General features: G+C 50.1%; 3 protein-coding genes across 3 annotated transcripts; 2 read left to right on the top strand and 1 right to left on the bottom strand.

Annotated features, from left to right (window-relative positions):
• Window positions 1–135: 135 nt before the first annotated feature.
• Window positions 136–3,023, top strand: LAJ45_05959 (uncharacterized protein; the record flags this gene model as incomplete). Its single annotated transcript, XM_046115527.1, has 3 exons — window positions 136–621; window positions 704–1,890; window positions 1,943–3,023. The coding sequence occupies 3 exons, from the start codon at window positions 136–138 to the stop codon at window positions 3,021–3,023; spliced, it is 2,754 nt and encodes a 917-aa protein (XP_045971111.1).
• A 4,247-nt stretch (window positions 3,024–7,270) lies between these two features.
• LAJ45_05958 (uncharacterized protein) lies at window positions 7,271–8,716 on the top strand (the record flags this gene model as incomplete). Its single annotated transcript, XM_046115526.1, has 1 exon — window positions 7,271–8,716. One exon carries the CDS (start codon window positions 7,271–7,273, stop codon window positions 8,714–8,716), a length of 1,446 nt encoding a protein of 481 aa, XP_045971110.1.
• A 1,158-nt stretch (window positions 8,717–9,874) lies between these two features.
• LAJ45_05957 (uncharacterized protein) lies at window positions 9,875–11,865 on the bottom strand (the record flags this gene model as incomplete). Its single annotated transcript, XM_046115525.1, has 3 exons — window positions 9,875–10,864; window positions 10,925–11,310; window positions 11,382–11,865. The coding sequence occupies 3 exons, from the start codon at window positions 11,863–11,865 to the stop codon at window positions 9,875–9,877; spliced, it is 1,860 nt and encodes a 619-aa protein (XP_045971109.1).
• Between the last annotated feature and the right edge of the window lie 3,882 nt (window positions 11,866–15,747).

Here is a 15,747-nt window from a genome sequence, read left to right as displayed (position 1 = left end):
GCTGCATCTTGTCGATCACCCAACCCACAGACACAGATTTTGAACCTCACCTCCCAAGTTCACCACCGGTGGAGATACAGCCCGTCCACTTGCAGACAGCGCTCAATTGCGATACAGGACTGCCAGAGAGTACAGATGGGCGGCCGCCTCCCCTTCACCCTGCTCGCGGCCCCGCGCCCAGCACTGCGCTGCCTGCACCACCCCCGAGCGCTGCTCACACCCCTCCTCCACCGCCCCAACACCACCTCCACCCGCACCCCCAGTCCAAAACTCGACTTCCCCGCCCTGGACGCCAAATGGCGGTCCCACCTCCAACACCCTCCCCCTCCTTCCACCTCCGAGGACAAAAAGAAATTCTACATCCTCTCCATGTTCCCCTACCCCTCGGGCACACTGCACATGGGCCATCTGCGCGTCTACACAATCTCCGACACGCTCTCGCGCTTCCGCCGCATGCAGGGCCGCCACGTGCTGCACCCCATGGGCTGGGACGCCTTCGGCCTGCCCGCCGAGAACGCGGCCATCGAGCGCGGCGTCGACGCCAGGCTGTGGACGGAGCAGAATATCGCCGCGATGAAGAGGCAGTTTGAGGGCATGGGCGTGGCGTTTGATTGGGGGAGAGTATGTATGCCTACCCACCTCTCTTCCCCTCTTCCCTCTCTTCCCCGCTGACCAGCGCTGACGGGGTTATTGAGGGTGGTAGGAACTCACGACCTGCAGCCCCGACTACTACACGCACACGCAGCGCCTCTTCCTCAAACTCCACGCCGCAGGCCTCGCCTACCGCGCCGAGTCCCTCGTCAACTGGGACCCCGTCGACCAGACCGTACTCGCAAACGAACAAGTCTCTGCCACCGGCCACTCCTGGCGCTCCGGCGCCCTGGTCGAGCAGAAACTGCTCAAGCAGTGGTTCCTCAAGATCACAGCCTACCAAGAGTCGCTGCTCGACGACCTCGACGTCCTCAAAGACCTCTGGCCGGAGCGGGTCCGCGCGCAGCAGCGAAACTGGATCGGCCGCAGCCGCGGCGCAGAGGTCCGCTTCCCCGTCGCGGTCGACGGCGCAGCCGAGCAGACAGTGCAGGTGTTTACAACACGGGTGGACACGCTTCACGGCGCGCAGTACCTCGCGCTGTCGACCTCGCACCCGCTCGTGCAGCGCCTCGCCGCGACCAACGCGGCGCTGGCGCGGTTCGTAAAGGCCGCAGAGGAGAGCAAGGCCGCCTCGCCGGACGGGAAAGCAAAGCACGGGTTCCGTCTCCCGGGCGTAACGGCCACGAACCCGCTCCTCCCTGGGGCGCCGCCGCTACCAGTGTTTGCGGCCGAGTATGTGCTCGATGGGTATGGCGAAGGCGCGGTCATGGGTGTGCCCGGCCACGACGTCCGCGATGCAGCGTTCTGGGCGCAGAACTGTCCGGGGGAGGGGGTCAAGACCGTTATCCTCCCTCCGGCCGGTGCTGCTGGCGCGGAGGTGTTTACGGCGCACGGGGTCCTGTCGGGGGACTGCGGTGAGTTTGCTGGTATGGCCTCGGCGGAGGCGCAGAAGGCGATTGTGGACCGGCTGGGGGAGAAGTGGGCGAATGAGAAGACACAGTGGCGGCTGAGGGATTGGCTGGTGAGTCGGCAGCGGTATTGGGGGACGCCGATCCCGATGGTGCATTGTGATGCTTGTGGGGTTGTGCCGGTGAAGGAGGAGGATCTGCCCGTGCGGCTACCGGAGGGGGTGGATATCAAGGGGAGGGGAGGGAGTCCATTGGCGGCAGTGGAGGAATGGGTTAATACGACGTGCCCGACCTGTGGTGGGAAGGCGAAGAGGGATACGGATACGATGGATACGTTTGTGGATAGTAGTTGGTATTATATGCGTTTTGTGGACCCGCATAATGAGAAAGAGTACCCCCCCTCCCCCTCTCCTCCATACCCACCTATTAACCCCCCACCACAGACTCTTCTCTAAAGAATCCACCTCCCTCCTCCCCGTCGACCTCTACATCGGCGGCGTCGAACACGCAATCCTGCACCTCCTCTACTCCCGCTTCATCGCCAAATTCCTGCACTCCTCCGGCCACTGGCCGTCCGGCGGCGGCGCCGCCAACGCCGCCGAACCCTTCCGCAAGCTCATCACGCAGGGCATGGTCCACGGCCGCACCTACACGCACCCGTCCACGGGCAAGTTCCTCACGCCGTCCGACCTAGCCGCCGACGGCACCATCGCCGGCACAGACGGCGTGCAGCCAACCGTCACGTACGAGAAGATGTCCAAGAGCAAGCACAACGGCGTTGATCCTGCTGCCACGATTGCAACGTATGGCGCGGATGCGACGAGGGCGCATGTGTTGTTCCAAGCGGCGGTCGAGGACGTGCTGGAGTGGGACGAGCACAGGATTGTGGGCATACAGCGGTGGTTTGGGAGGGTGTGGGGGCTGGTCTCCACCACTGCTGCTGCTGGTGAAGTGCCGAGCGACCCGGATGCAGCAGTGGTGGCAGAGACGACGGCGGAGAAGCGACTGTGGAGGGAGGTGCAGGTGACGCTGAAGGAGGTGACGTCCTCATTTTCAGAGACGTACGCGCTGAACACGGTCATCAGCACGCTGACGAAGCTGACCAACACGCTGCACGGCCTAAAGCCCGGTGCGGGCGTCGGCGCGGGCGTGCGGTATAGGGCGCTCGAGACGCTGGTGCACATGATGGCGCCTGTTGCGCCGGCGTTTGCGAGCGAGTGCTGGGCGGTGCTGCGGCCGGGGGCGGCGCCGGTGCTGCAGCGGGGGTGGCCGGCCGTTGATGTGGCGGCGCTGGAGGGCGTGGTGGAGGAGCGTGTGAGGTGTGCGGTGCAGGTGGACGGGAAGGTGAGGCTTGTGATGGAGGTGGAGGCGGAGAGGATGGCGGCGGAGGGGGCGGCGGAGTATGTGTTGGAGAGGTTTCTGGGTACGAGGGAGGGGGGGAAGTGGGTTGGGGGACGGGAGAGGGTGGTGAAGAGTGTGGTGGCGGGAGGGGGGAGGGTGGTCAATTTTGTGGTGGGGAAGTAGGGGGGTGGGAGTAGAGGGTGTAGATAGAGGTGTAGATATAGACATGATGTAGTGATGTGAAAAAGAACCACCCCATACCATTCATCGTAAATAGTAATCCAAAAACTACTCCAAGCTCCAGTGTGTGACTAGGGGGTCTCACTGGTTATTTATTCCACTATCTTGCAATTACGTCCGGTGCGGGCATGTATAGCAGTTAAATATTCTTAATTCTACCACACGCTCGTTCCACGATTGGAAAAACTCGATTCTGGGCTAGCTGATGGCAAGACCATAATATAATGGCAAATGAGATATGTAATCAAGATAGATCCCCATGCAGAATGGACCCTTAAAAATGAGAACTCAATCGAGGTGGCTATTTTGATGATGTGAGCTCGAGCTTATTTGCAACTGCCTGGGTTCGAACACCTGCAGGGGCCTTCAGTTACTCTCACAACTAGTCCATGCCGGCTCGATCGAGCCCCGGGCCAGGCTCGTCTCGATCTGGGGCGTGTCCACTAACTAGATATATGTATAGTTCTAGGCCATAAATCATGGGAAGGCGCGGCGTAGCAACCTCCCGGGCCACCACGACTACCCACCCAGCAACCACAATTGATCCTTTGGAGAGCTGGTTTTTTGTATAGTTGTTAAATAGTAGCTAAATAAAATTAATTTGATATTTAATATCTTGTGCACCAACCCCTTGCCTTTATAACAGCTCTATTCTCCTAGGCATGCTCTCAACTAGCTACCAAATAAATCATCAGGTAACAGTTCCCAGCAATGAATTAGACCTTCCTCCACGAGGGGCTTTAATACTTAAGGCGATCTAGTACCATATGCCAAATGGGGGTACTGTTGATGGTAAAACTTCTTGAGGTGTACCCAAACATGTTCAATGGGATGGAATAGGCAAGCCAGTCCTCCAGAACATCTACCCTATTCTCCTCCAACCAGAGTTGTAAGACTCCGGTTTTTTGCCACAGCAGGGAGGCTGGTCATTCCCTCCTAGCTGTCTGGTGGGGTACATGGTCTCTGGGCGCCATTGGTGGTGGTGAAAGATTTTGTGTTCAGGCGTTGCGACCTCGCGCCTTCCCATGACTTATGGCATGGCGCTGTATATATATACGCTTTATGCTTGAGCCAGGCATGTACGTATTCTCGCCGCAGACTACATGCTAGATTACCCCAGGACAGAAGTCGAGAATAGTACGTAGAGCTAGAGAGCCTGGTGCATATACTGGTATAATATAGCGGATGAGAGGCTGTGATGTGTGTAAGCATATATGGATCAGAGCAGGGGCCAACTTCATTTATTGACTCTATTTCCTGGTGGGCTTGGTAGGCTTGGTTTTGCGCATGGTGTTGATCGTCGAGGTACGTATATGTAGGGTTTTGTTGTCGCACTGCGTGCAGCCACATGGATCTAAGCAAACACAGGCTGGGCACGAGACTACATGTAGTAGGGTAGGTACCGAGGCGTAGCGCTGGTTTCAATGGTTGAGACATTCATGGAATATCACTTGAAGAATTTGTGACTATGGCTAATTAGGATAGGAGGAAGGAAACGTACCTCCATGGTGTACATGTAGTCAAAAGGCGGGAAACAGCCGGCCGGTGGCCGGAATTGAGCGATGTACAGGATTCTACTACTATTACTCCAGTACTTCTCTCTACGGTTTTTCCCGATTTCACTAGTTCGCCGAGAAGGATCAAGACGTGAATACAAAGAGCAGCAGCCAATAACGTGGATTGAGGCAAGTACTAGCTATGTAGGTACGTACTAATTGAGTCTACATATTTACATATGTACTTGCATGTAGTAGTTGAGACAGTGTGGTCCACGATGGCGAAGCACTTCGTGCCTCGACCTAGGTGACGGGGCATATATACTCTTCAACGAAGCCAACGTACCCCTCGATACATGGTGTATTCCTCGACTCAAGTCAACTCAATATATACTCTTCAAGCTGCCAGAGAAGAGATACTCGTGTAATATACATCCCGGGTGATCGAACTGGATAAGAACTATCGAAAACCCATGCACTGCTAAGACATACCTCGAGGAGCATCAAGACAGCTCGTACATGGCTCGAGGCAGCCCCAACGCAGATCTCCTCAGAGGGAGAGGCAACTCGATACACCCCGTCTTCCTCGCCTCGATGCACTTCGTGGACCACAGAGTTGAGAGATTCAGATCTCATCTTATAAATAACGACTTGGCCCGAGCTATTGCGATATTATATTCCCAGTGTTACAAATCGGCTAATTCGAATACGGAGATAGTGACGATAGCCATGCAAACATAAGCCAGCTATAAAGACCCATCCAATGCTACAAATTGTGAATTTTAATTCTAGTTAAGTGAGAGGAGCTAGGTTCGTTCGTTGGCCAATCACCACTCATGTCCAATCATATTAGTGTGTAACCACCTACATGCTTATACTCTAGAGTACCGGGTGTTGAGGGTAAGTGATCAGAATCTGATAAGTGAATGTTGCGGTGAATACATGTATTTGTCTTATCAGATTCTGATCACTTTTCGCTACACCATAGTACATGGTACTCGCGACAGGCCTGAAGTACCCGAAAATGCAACTGCAATGTTTTGGTGTATTTTTGACTTCTACTTCAATGGCAATTGCAGATTAGGGCGTGCGTTGTTACCTGCTGCGAGGAGAACACGTACACTTGCATATGTGCTCTACTCCACTTTCGAAAGAGGGCTGGGGGAAACAAATCCCTACATCTCGTCGTTGTTTCCACGAGAAAACGCAGCAAGAATCCCTTCGTACGCTTAATCACTGATACCCGCGAGATCACGTTAAATATTCATCAGTCTAGTGTGCTGCCCACTATACATACAGTATGGCCCCTCCTGCGGTGCGATCGGTTCGAAAAATTCCGGAAGAGTTGATCAAGGCTTTCAGAGAACACAAGTTGGAAATTACGCGTCAAGATGACCGTGCAGTGGTGCACAAAATAGGGGATTCGGAATGCGTGTGGGAAAAGAAGCAAAGGATCGGTTTAGGGGCTACTGGAGCTGTCTGGCTCCAAGAAAAGGAGGGGACAGGTGACCTGAGGGCTGTTAAAATGCTAGTTAAAAACCCCCAAATGGTTCTATGCCATTCGCGGGAGCTTCTGGCTTTAGTTAGACTGAAAATTGTGAGTATTCAAGCTCAAATCCTTAATTTGTAACATAAAACTAGCAGAAAAAGTACCCGCGCATTTTTGTGGAATTTCTAGGCTGGTACGAAAACCATGAAAATATTTTTCTCGCGTTAGAGTATATCGAGGGCGGTGACTTGAGCAAATATATTGCCGAAGGAGGCCCCAAACCAATATTAGAGGTGAAGGATATTGCCAAACAAATCTTAGAAGGACTTAAAATTCTCCACTCATTAAAGATCTATCATCGTGACTTAAAGCCACAGGTAAAAGCTCCTATAACTTCATATTGATTACAGCTATTAGTAAGTGCCCTGGCTAACAAATCTATACTATCTTAGAACATCCTTGTGGTTCGTCTTGACCCTATTTGGGTCAAAATTGCTGATTTTGGGGTTTCAAAAGAGGAAAGAAACTCTTCCTCTATACGAACACGAGTTGGAACATATGGATATATGGCCCCCGAATTACTAGGATACCTTCCCGGGAGATCTAGAAAGGCTCGATATATGCCTTATGCTTTGGATATGTGGTCGCTGGGAATTTTATTGCATGAGATCGCGACTTGCAAGATGCCGTTTTGCAGCCGCCCGACCGATCCCGACTCTGACACTGAGATGAACGCTGACTACGTTACCGTTTCAACGTGGATCTCGATAACAAGTTCATTTGACGAAGAACTCCTGCGTAAATATTGCTCCAGCCATGCAGAGTTTCCGGTAGATTTCCTGGAAACATCAAACATGTGTAAAGATAAAGAAGGGATAGCTTTTTTAAAATCCCTCCTCGTTGCGGCCCCAGAGGATAGATTAACCGCGGCTTGCGCTTTAAAAACACCATGGTTGGATGGGTACAACTGCCAGGTTGATAATTCGAGGGAGGAATTTCGGCTACTTGGAGTGGATCTAGATCTAAGTGTTGGTAAAGAACCGCAGGAAGAATGCGTCGGCCAATTTTTCTCGGATTCGGCAAAGAAATCAGTCTTTTCTCTACTCAAACAAGCTGCAGTAAATGGTTATTGTCTTGCCATTAAAAGGCTCCTAGATTCTAGGCCGATAAGTGATTCTCATATCAGAGAATCATTACGACTGGCGATGAAAAATAAACAATTCGAGGCGGCCGGTATATTGTTACGAAATGGTCGTATTATAGAGGGTCAAGACGAGGAAAAAGTTCTTCATTTAGCCTTCGAAGCCAGGCACGTAGAGGTGGTTGACACGATTTTACAGCATGATAAGACCATCTTTCTATGGACGAAACTATATCCGGTTGTTATCAGGTCAAGAGACCTTGATATCTTGGAAATAGTTATAAGAAGGACAGACATCAATCAGCAAGTGGATTGTCGTGGTAGAACGCCTTTGCAACTGGCAGCTGAGAACGGCGACTTCGATGTGGCACAATTCTTGTTTATCAGCGGTGCTGATGTGAACGCAAGTAATGATCACCACCGGGAAAGCCTGAGCTACGCAGCTGAAGGCGGGCATTTGGACGTTGTGAAGCTATTGTTGGACTGCGGTGCTGATTTGAACGCAACTGCTTGGGGTCGGGGAATCCTGAGCCTCGCAGCTGAAGGCGGGCATGCGGACGTTGTGAAGCTATTGTTGGACTACGGTGCTGATGTGAACGCGGCTGCTTGGGAAGGTCGGGGAAGCCTGAGCTATGCAGCTGAAGGCGGGCATTCGGTCGTTGTGAAGCTATTGTTGGACCGCGGTGCTGATGTGAACGCAACTGCTTGGGGTCGAGGAAGCCTGAGCTTCGCAGCTGAAAGCGGGCATTCGGACGTTGTGAAGCTATTGTTGGACTACGGTGCTGATGTGAACGCGGCTGCTTGGGAAGGTCGGGGAAGCCTGAGCTATGCAGCTGAAGGCGGGCATGCGGTCGTTGTGAAGCTATTGCTGGACCGCGGTGCTGATATGAACGCAACTAATTATTGGGGTCGGGGAAGCCTGAGCTACGCAGCTGAAGGCGGGCATGCGGACGTTGTGAAGCTATTGTTAGACTACAGTGCTGATGAGAACGCAAGCGATGATGACAACTGGGGAAGCCTAAGCTACGCAGCTAAAGGCGGGCATACGGACGTTGTGAAGCTATTGTTGGACCGCGGTGCTGATGTGAACGCGGCTGCTTGGGAAGGTCGGGGAAGCCTGAGCTATGCAGCTGAAGGCGGGCATGCGGACGTTGTGAGGCTATTGTTGGACTACGGTGCTGATGTGAACGCGGCTACTTGGGAAGGTCGGGGAAGCCTGAGCTATGCAGCTGAAGGCGGGCATGCGGTCGTTGTGAAGCTATTGTTGGACCGCGGTGCTGATGTGAACGCAACTGCTTGGGGTCGAGGAAGCCTGAGCTTCGCAGCTGAAAGCGGGCATTCGGACGTTGTGAAGCTATTGTTAGACTACGATGCTAGTGCGGAAAAGGCTTTGGAAGCCCTTAGTTATGCAAAACTTGCTGGTCGTTGGGGTATTGCAAAGCTCCTCTTAGAGTGGATAGAGAAAGAACCTGAAATAGGGAACCGTGCAAAGCGTCATAAAACCAAGTAAAGACGGCTATATGTGGGTGGTGTCGGCAGTTTATTTTAGTTAGTTAGGTTTGTACTAAGTTCGTATGTATGAAACACTAGAGGTAAGTATTTTCTTTCGTTAGCTACTTGTGTTTTTTCCTTTATAAAATGCCGCAATTTATTCAGGCCGGCATACCGGTACATGTATTGAGTCTAGAAGTTACCTTAGTTGAATCCAAGCAATATTGGTATACGCACATCACAAGCTCTTAATCTACCCCCCTTTGACTACCTATAATTTTCACTATTACCCGCACATCCATCAATCGCAGTTGCAAAGTATACAAAGGTTTCATGAGGTACGCATCACATGCTATCACTCGGTTATTTCCCTCCTGACCAAATCTTCGACACATTCCATGAGCAACAATCTCTACAACATGATATCCTCTCTTTACGTCAGTAATCCATCCTTACACACGCCCAGCAACAGAGAACAGCTAGTCAAACTTAAGAAGACCACTTCTCCGAGTGACACCTCATGATCCAATACCATCGCAAAAGTATCTTTACATGCACTGATGCTACTTATATATGTATGTGCCGATACACGTAGTATATGCCTGGAGGTCCTATGTAATTTACGGGGGGGGCTGGGTTTAAGGTCTAATGTCAGCATGCGCAATAACAACCTCAACGTGTAGGGCCTAAACCCCAAACTGTAGGAATTCTATAAATATAACTATATACAGTAACACAAAACCCTAGCCCTAAGGTTCTTGAGAGAGAAAACACCGGCGCGAGGATGTGGGGAAAGAAGAAAACCCTATGTAAATGTAAAGAAAAAAAAATTGTATGTCGGTGGCTTTGGATAATAGATACAGGTATGAAGCGAATCGGAGAGCTGGGTGCGGAAATATGAAGGAGCCGGTGCACGGTACTACGGCGGAGTGAAGAGAGCGATATATCGATGTCCGTCAACATCTCCAGCTAGGTAAGGAATAATCCGCCGATCTCGATAAAGCCGCAGGCGCGGCCAGGCCATCTCGATCGACAAAGATAGAGAGAGAGAGAGAGAGATAGAAGGAAAAAAATTAATAATAACAAACCACCCAACCCACAACCCAGAAAGAAAGAAAAAAAAAAGAATAAAAAGATGAAGAAAAAGAATTAATATATTCCAAGTCTAAACCAGTTTTTACACACGATTGTCCGGATCCGCCCCCGCGCCAGTCTCCTTCTTCCATATCAAGATTTCCATAAACGACTCCGCATCGCCATTATCAGGTCTCGGTGGTATGGCCACCTCGAACGGCGCTCCCACTCTCGCTTTCGGGGGTATCCTTAGTGACCCCGAAAGCGACGACGAATGCGATGACGAATGCGCCCGCGGCCGCTCTTGCTTGAAGCTCGACTGCCGCCGATCGAGATTTATTGGCGGGACCGCTGCGCGTGATGGTCTAGTTGGTGCTCGCAGTAGCGTGCGTGGTACCTGCAGCTTTGATACCGATGCGATGCTAGACGCGGCGGTGGGCGGGCGGTCGAGGTTGGGCGGGAAGATGGTGTAGGTTGTTGACTGTTTTCGGGTACTTGGTGGTGGAGGAGTCACCGGGGTGTTCTCGGCGGATGTGGTGGTTTGGTTTCGGAGCCCGGCTATCATGTGGTTTATTTCATCTCCGAGCCGCCTGAAGCTGTGCGTGGTGTATTGGGAGAATATTGAGGGTGCACGGGAGGAGCGGCGGTCCTTGGAGTACTGGCTGGTGGGGCTGGGTGGCATATGCATGCGGAGTATGGATGTTGTTTCCCGCTCTGAGTGCGTACTCATGGTGGGGCTACGGGGGATCTCGGAGATGGTATGCATGTCGTAGTATTCGCTGATGATCGAGGCAAGCGCGGGGCGACTGCTCATGGAGCGGTCGTCGCGGTAATTGTTGTGGGGTGGCTCGCTGACTACAATACTCAACTCTTTTTCTAAAGCTGTTGGGTGCCGACTAGGGGCCCTCTCTAGTGATCCTATTTTCGGTGTTGGTTCGTCGTCGAGCTCAGCGGGCATGTTTCTGGTCCTTAAGTAGATGTAAAGACCGCAGGAGATTATTCCCCCAATATTGGCCATGACGGTTGCTAATGCAGATGTGGAATACTCAGGGCTGTCCTGAGCAGTCAAAACATAGTTTGGTACCATCATAATCTGGTTTATATATCATTAGCCCAAATATCCCATTTTCTCTTAATAATTGTCATATCATACCCATTGCACAACGTTGATCAGCATAAAATAAACCATCCTACTGGAAGCCATCTTCTCTGCCCTATCAATTGCAATATCTTTGCTCAAGTGCATGAGCACCACCCCACCCATAAACACTGCAATGGGCACAAGCGCAACCAGGATACCCAACCCGCCCGCAGAAAACTGGTCAACGAACGCCATTAGTTCGCCATCGCAGAAGTCTTGAGCAGAATCCTCAGGCATCACCCGGGAAGGTATCCATGTCAGTATCGTGAGAATGAGCGCAGATAAAACGCAGTATATGACAGATTTCCCCGAGCGAGGCTGGAAGCGGGGCTGGGAGAGAGCACGGATAGCGGTTTCGATGGTAAACGATAAGATGATGTAAGGCGTTATCCATAGGGCTTCAATCGTATCAGCCAATGATCAAAATACCACAAAATTGAACCCAATCAAGAGAAAGCAATCAACTCACCAACCCAAGCAACCTCCGAAAGATATCTGCAATTTCCCCGAAAAGGGCTCATCTTCAGTCCTTCCCCCTCTACCACTGCAAACATGGTCCCCTGGATAATTATTGTCGTTGCCAGCACCAGCGGGAACACATCGAATGCCGGAATCATTTCCCACAATCCCTTTGAACTCCCATCTTGTCCTCCTCCCACGAGCTTCGTCTTCGATGATTCGCTCCGATTCCCACTAGCCCTTTGGTCTATCGTATTCGACCTGTGTATCCTTATCCGCCCCATCTCTGCTGAATCGCCATTGCACCTCATCCTTCTCCGCCTGCATGCATTCCTGGCGTCCAATAATATCCTCACCACCATCACGGCCGCAGACACAATGTTGATCCCCGTCAATACCAATATTATAATCCGCACCTGCAAGCTGGCAATATTTGAGCCGCCCGGCATCGGGCCATGATCCGGTGGTGGACCTCCGTCGGATCTTGAATCCATTCTGACAAAAATAAAAAATAACAATAAGGAAGATGTGAAATATAAAGGGATTCTGTAAGAATAAAATGGTAAAGACTCTGTCTTTAGGGGTCCCGAGCAGACGAGAACATGAACGCAATCTTTTTTTTTCTCTCCCGCTAGGTTGATATATTGCTGACGGTCCGTGGTTCGTTTTTTTTTTTTGGCGTGTTATTGTGGTCCAACTGGGTTTCGTTCTTTTGCCCTAACAGGAAACAAAAAAGACAGGCAATAGAAAGAATAAAGTACTAATAGTAAAGGAGAGGAACTGTATTTGTTGCTATCAATCCCCAACCACCGCACAGCGGCCTAACCAACCAACAGCAGCTGAAGAGCCGGAAAAAGCGCCCCAAAACTGACGAAGGAACGCAGCGAAAAAATTGAAAAACAAAATGGTCAAGAAGAAAGGTTGGGTATATACAAGTAGAGTAGGTTGCGGCGGGAACGCACTAGGTTTTACTGGCAAGTGTCGCCTCCAAGATTCTGGATGACCGCCAGCCGGAAACAGGACTGCATACACCTTGCATGCGTTATTGTCGCACTGACAAGCGGGAACCTCGACCAAAACTGCAAAGGCATCACTTGGGTCCCAGGCGAGGCCAGGGGAGGTTGGTGGCGGTACTATCGACCTATATGAGCCTTATATTAAGGAGCTGGTGTGTAGATTGACTACTGTTTATTAGGAGCAGGGGATCTCTCTGCGGGCAGAGGGCTATGTGCATGCAAGTACTAGAGTAGATAGGATCAGAAAATAAGCAGATAGATATAGTAAACTAATAAACGACAATTGTTTATGGTGTTAATAAAGCCTGGGCTCTCTTTGCAGCATGCACGTAACTGTACTTTAGGTACATGTACCGGCAGCATACCAGCCATCCAGCCATTTCGATGACTACATTCTGCAACCCCACTTACATTCCTACCACCAGTATGTAAGTGGGTACAGTGGCGCATCTACGGCGAAACAAAAATCCATGAGGAGGCCGGTGGATTATCAGAAAAAAGAAGAGGAGGATGAGTTGAAAGTTTAACCGTTGCCATTCTCTTGGCGAAAGGGGTCCGATATTGCCCTGCCAAGGCGTGTCAGCTATGTAACCCCATCCCTTCTGTCGGACTCCTAGCAACAATAAATGACGACAAAACCCATCTAGAAGCTGGGAATCCTAGCTAGAACTTATAAAGGATTCAAAGAAACAGGAATTAATTGTGTTGAAGGTTTACCACAATAACCAATATTAACTCCAATCCCAACTATATATCAAGCCAGTATTTCCGTATGGATAAAAATATCCCTATAAAGTCTTCGTATTCTACTTTATATATCTCCCAGGCTAACCTTACGATCGCCGAGCTAACGTCCAAGCACACTTAGTCTTAGTAGAGTATCAGGATCTAGCACATGATAGACCACCGGTGCAGTTTTTTCCCGAACCCAAATAAAGATTCAACGCGGTTTCCACTTGGAGATTAGGTTTCGCGGGAAGGGTCCGCATGAAGGGCGGGTTGGCGGAAGCGAGGAAATAAACTCCTAGCACTAAGTAAAGGAGACAGCAGTTTTCACCCCCCCAACCCGAAGAAGCAACGATGATAACGAGAAAAAAAACAAAATCCAGCACCTCGGACACCTGAAAAACTGGTTACAGGATTTCCATCGTTATGTAAAATCTTGCATTAGTCGGTTTCTCTTGCGTGAGGTTCCACAGCTACATACCTCTCTGCACTTATTAAGGGAGACCCGTCTTCTGGTTCGACTATAGCCTGATAACATGTAACTACCCTAAGATCCCAAAGTCAGAGACAGGTTAGCTACTGTAGAATACGACAAGATTGGCGTCACTAGTGTAGAATATGCATATTAAGGGAGAATTATGGAAGGTGACTTACCACGAGGCACCAGAAGAAGTTTGTTTATTCCAGTCTTCCGTGGCCAAGGAACAGGGAATCTGCAATATATGTATGTATATCCGCCCGGCGCCATAAGTCGAGTTCGCGATATATACTCCACTCTATTGTGATTGCATGCGCATAAGCTTAAGCACCAAGATCGTGGATATTTTCGAACGATACGAGAATCTAGTGTTAATTAGCAAGAGATATTTATACAACATTCCAGATAACTCTGGGGATGATAGCCCGCTATTAAGAAAGGTATTAGCGCGATTCCCGAATCTCTAAAGAAGAAGGTTGCGCAAAAAGTACCTTGTGTTGCTCCGGTCAAAGAAATACTGGCTAGTATATAGGGAAACCCATCTCAAACACGCTGGATCCAAGAACCAAGAATTCACAGCGCCCGTTCAGGTTGTTGGGACAGGTCCGTATGGTGTTTGAGGCAGTCCCGTCCCAGTTTCCGAAATTGTGGCAGTAAACAAAAGCCAAAGAAAAAACCTGCGAAACAAGCAACGTTCAATCATATGTGCTCACCCGCTCGCTCATCCTTCAGTTGTATCCCCCTAGCTACCAAGCGAGCCGCTTCACTTGATTAGTTATCCAAAACGCAAGCTCTCAGATCGCCCACCCATAGAAAGAGCCTAAATCCCGCGAAGACCATCCCTGCACCACGTGTCTTAGGGGTTCTTGAAACGTTCGACGTTTAACAAGATGCAGGAACGGGTCTCTCTCGTCACATTGAAGCACTACCTATGTAGCGGGTGCACATCTTGAGTCAGGTTGTGGGCGTTTTGCCGGAGCCGGGTTCACTTGTGATGCACGCGCGTTGTTGGAGTCCTTCTAAGACATAAGCTGGTGGATATTACTAGACAGATAGAGTAGGTAGTTTGCTTCTAGCGGGCGCGGATATTGATCCCGTGAACGAATACGTTCACGCATTATCAAAATAAATAGCCAAGCTGAATGAAAGCAGGTCTGCTAATAGACAGTCAAAATGGTGGTAGTGTACTATAGCGTCAACGGTCATGATAACTCACTCGTGATCATGAGCCACAGCAACTGTGACAACAGCTGCAGATAAGTAGCGCCCATTTGTGCAGCAGAAAGTTCAAACCAGCCCACTACCCCAAAAAATCACCTCTTCTAACTATCCTCGGAAGAATTTTCAATACGCAGTTTCTCTGTGTCACTTGCTCCTTTGTTAGTCTCTAGATCTAGACGTATAGTACGTCTGCGGGGCTTGGTGAAAAAACAAAAGAAACAAGCAATTGCCTACAGTACTAGTATGTATGTATCTACATGTACTTACACTACATATTGTGCTCTAGGCTAGTCATGCCAACGCCAGTGTGAAATAGAGTGCTTCGAAGCACAAGTATGTAGTTGGTTTTTGTTTCCCCACCTGATGGCATGTAGGCTGTGATGCATTCTCCAAGGCTGTTCCTAGCTATAGATCCTTAGATAAACAGGTTAATCGTAGCTCGCGTGGGTAGACTCGGAGCAATTGGCTGTACGTGCATGCGTATTAACAGATATGCCTTGCGGCTGGGTACTAGGTGGGAGAGTACTAGACCGTAGGTTTCAGAATAAAACCGGTGGTGTAAGTATTTCGTCATTTGGTAAAATAATTTCCCCAAAACCTGAATGAATCAAAGAATCAAAACGTCAAGAAGGAAGATGGTTTGTGTGGTCTGATGTCATCTGGCCTACATGTAGGTAGAGTATATGTATTCCGACCGCGCTGAGGCTTACCACACTTGTTTAAGTTACGTGGTCTTCTTGATGACAGTGACAGATACATCAATTGATAATAATATACTTTGTAATGTATGTCCATATGGCCGTGTCCAGTTTTGCTCGCAGCGGGCAAACCACCACACCGCCATTGGCAAACAACGAGCCTGCATATAGGTACATACATGTAGCTACATACTGAATGAGTATGGATGAGAAAGACGTTACTTCTAGATCGTCCCC

This window comes from Morchella importuna (assembly GCF_003444635.1).
Source record: "Morchella importuna strain M04M26 chromosome Unknown Morimp01GS017, whole genome shotgun sequence".
NCBI lineage: Eukaryota > Fungi > Ascomycota > Pezizomycetes > Pezizales > Morchellaceae > Morchella > Morchella importuna.
This window is presented reverse-complemented; position numbering and strand designations above follow the sequence as displayed.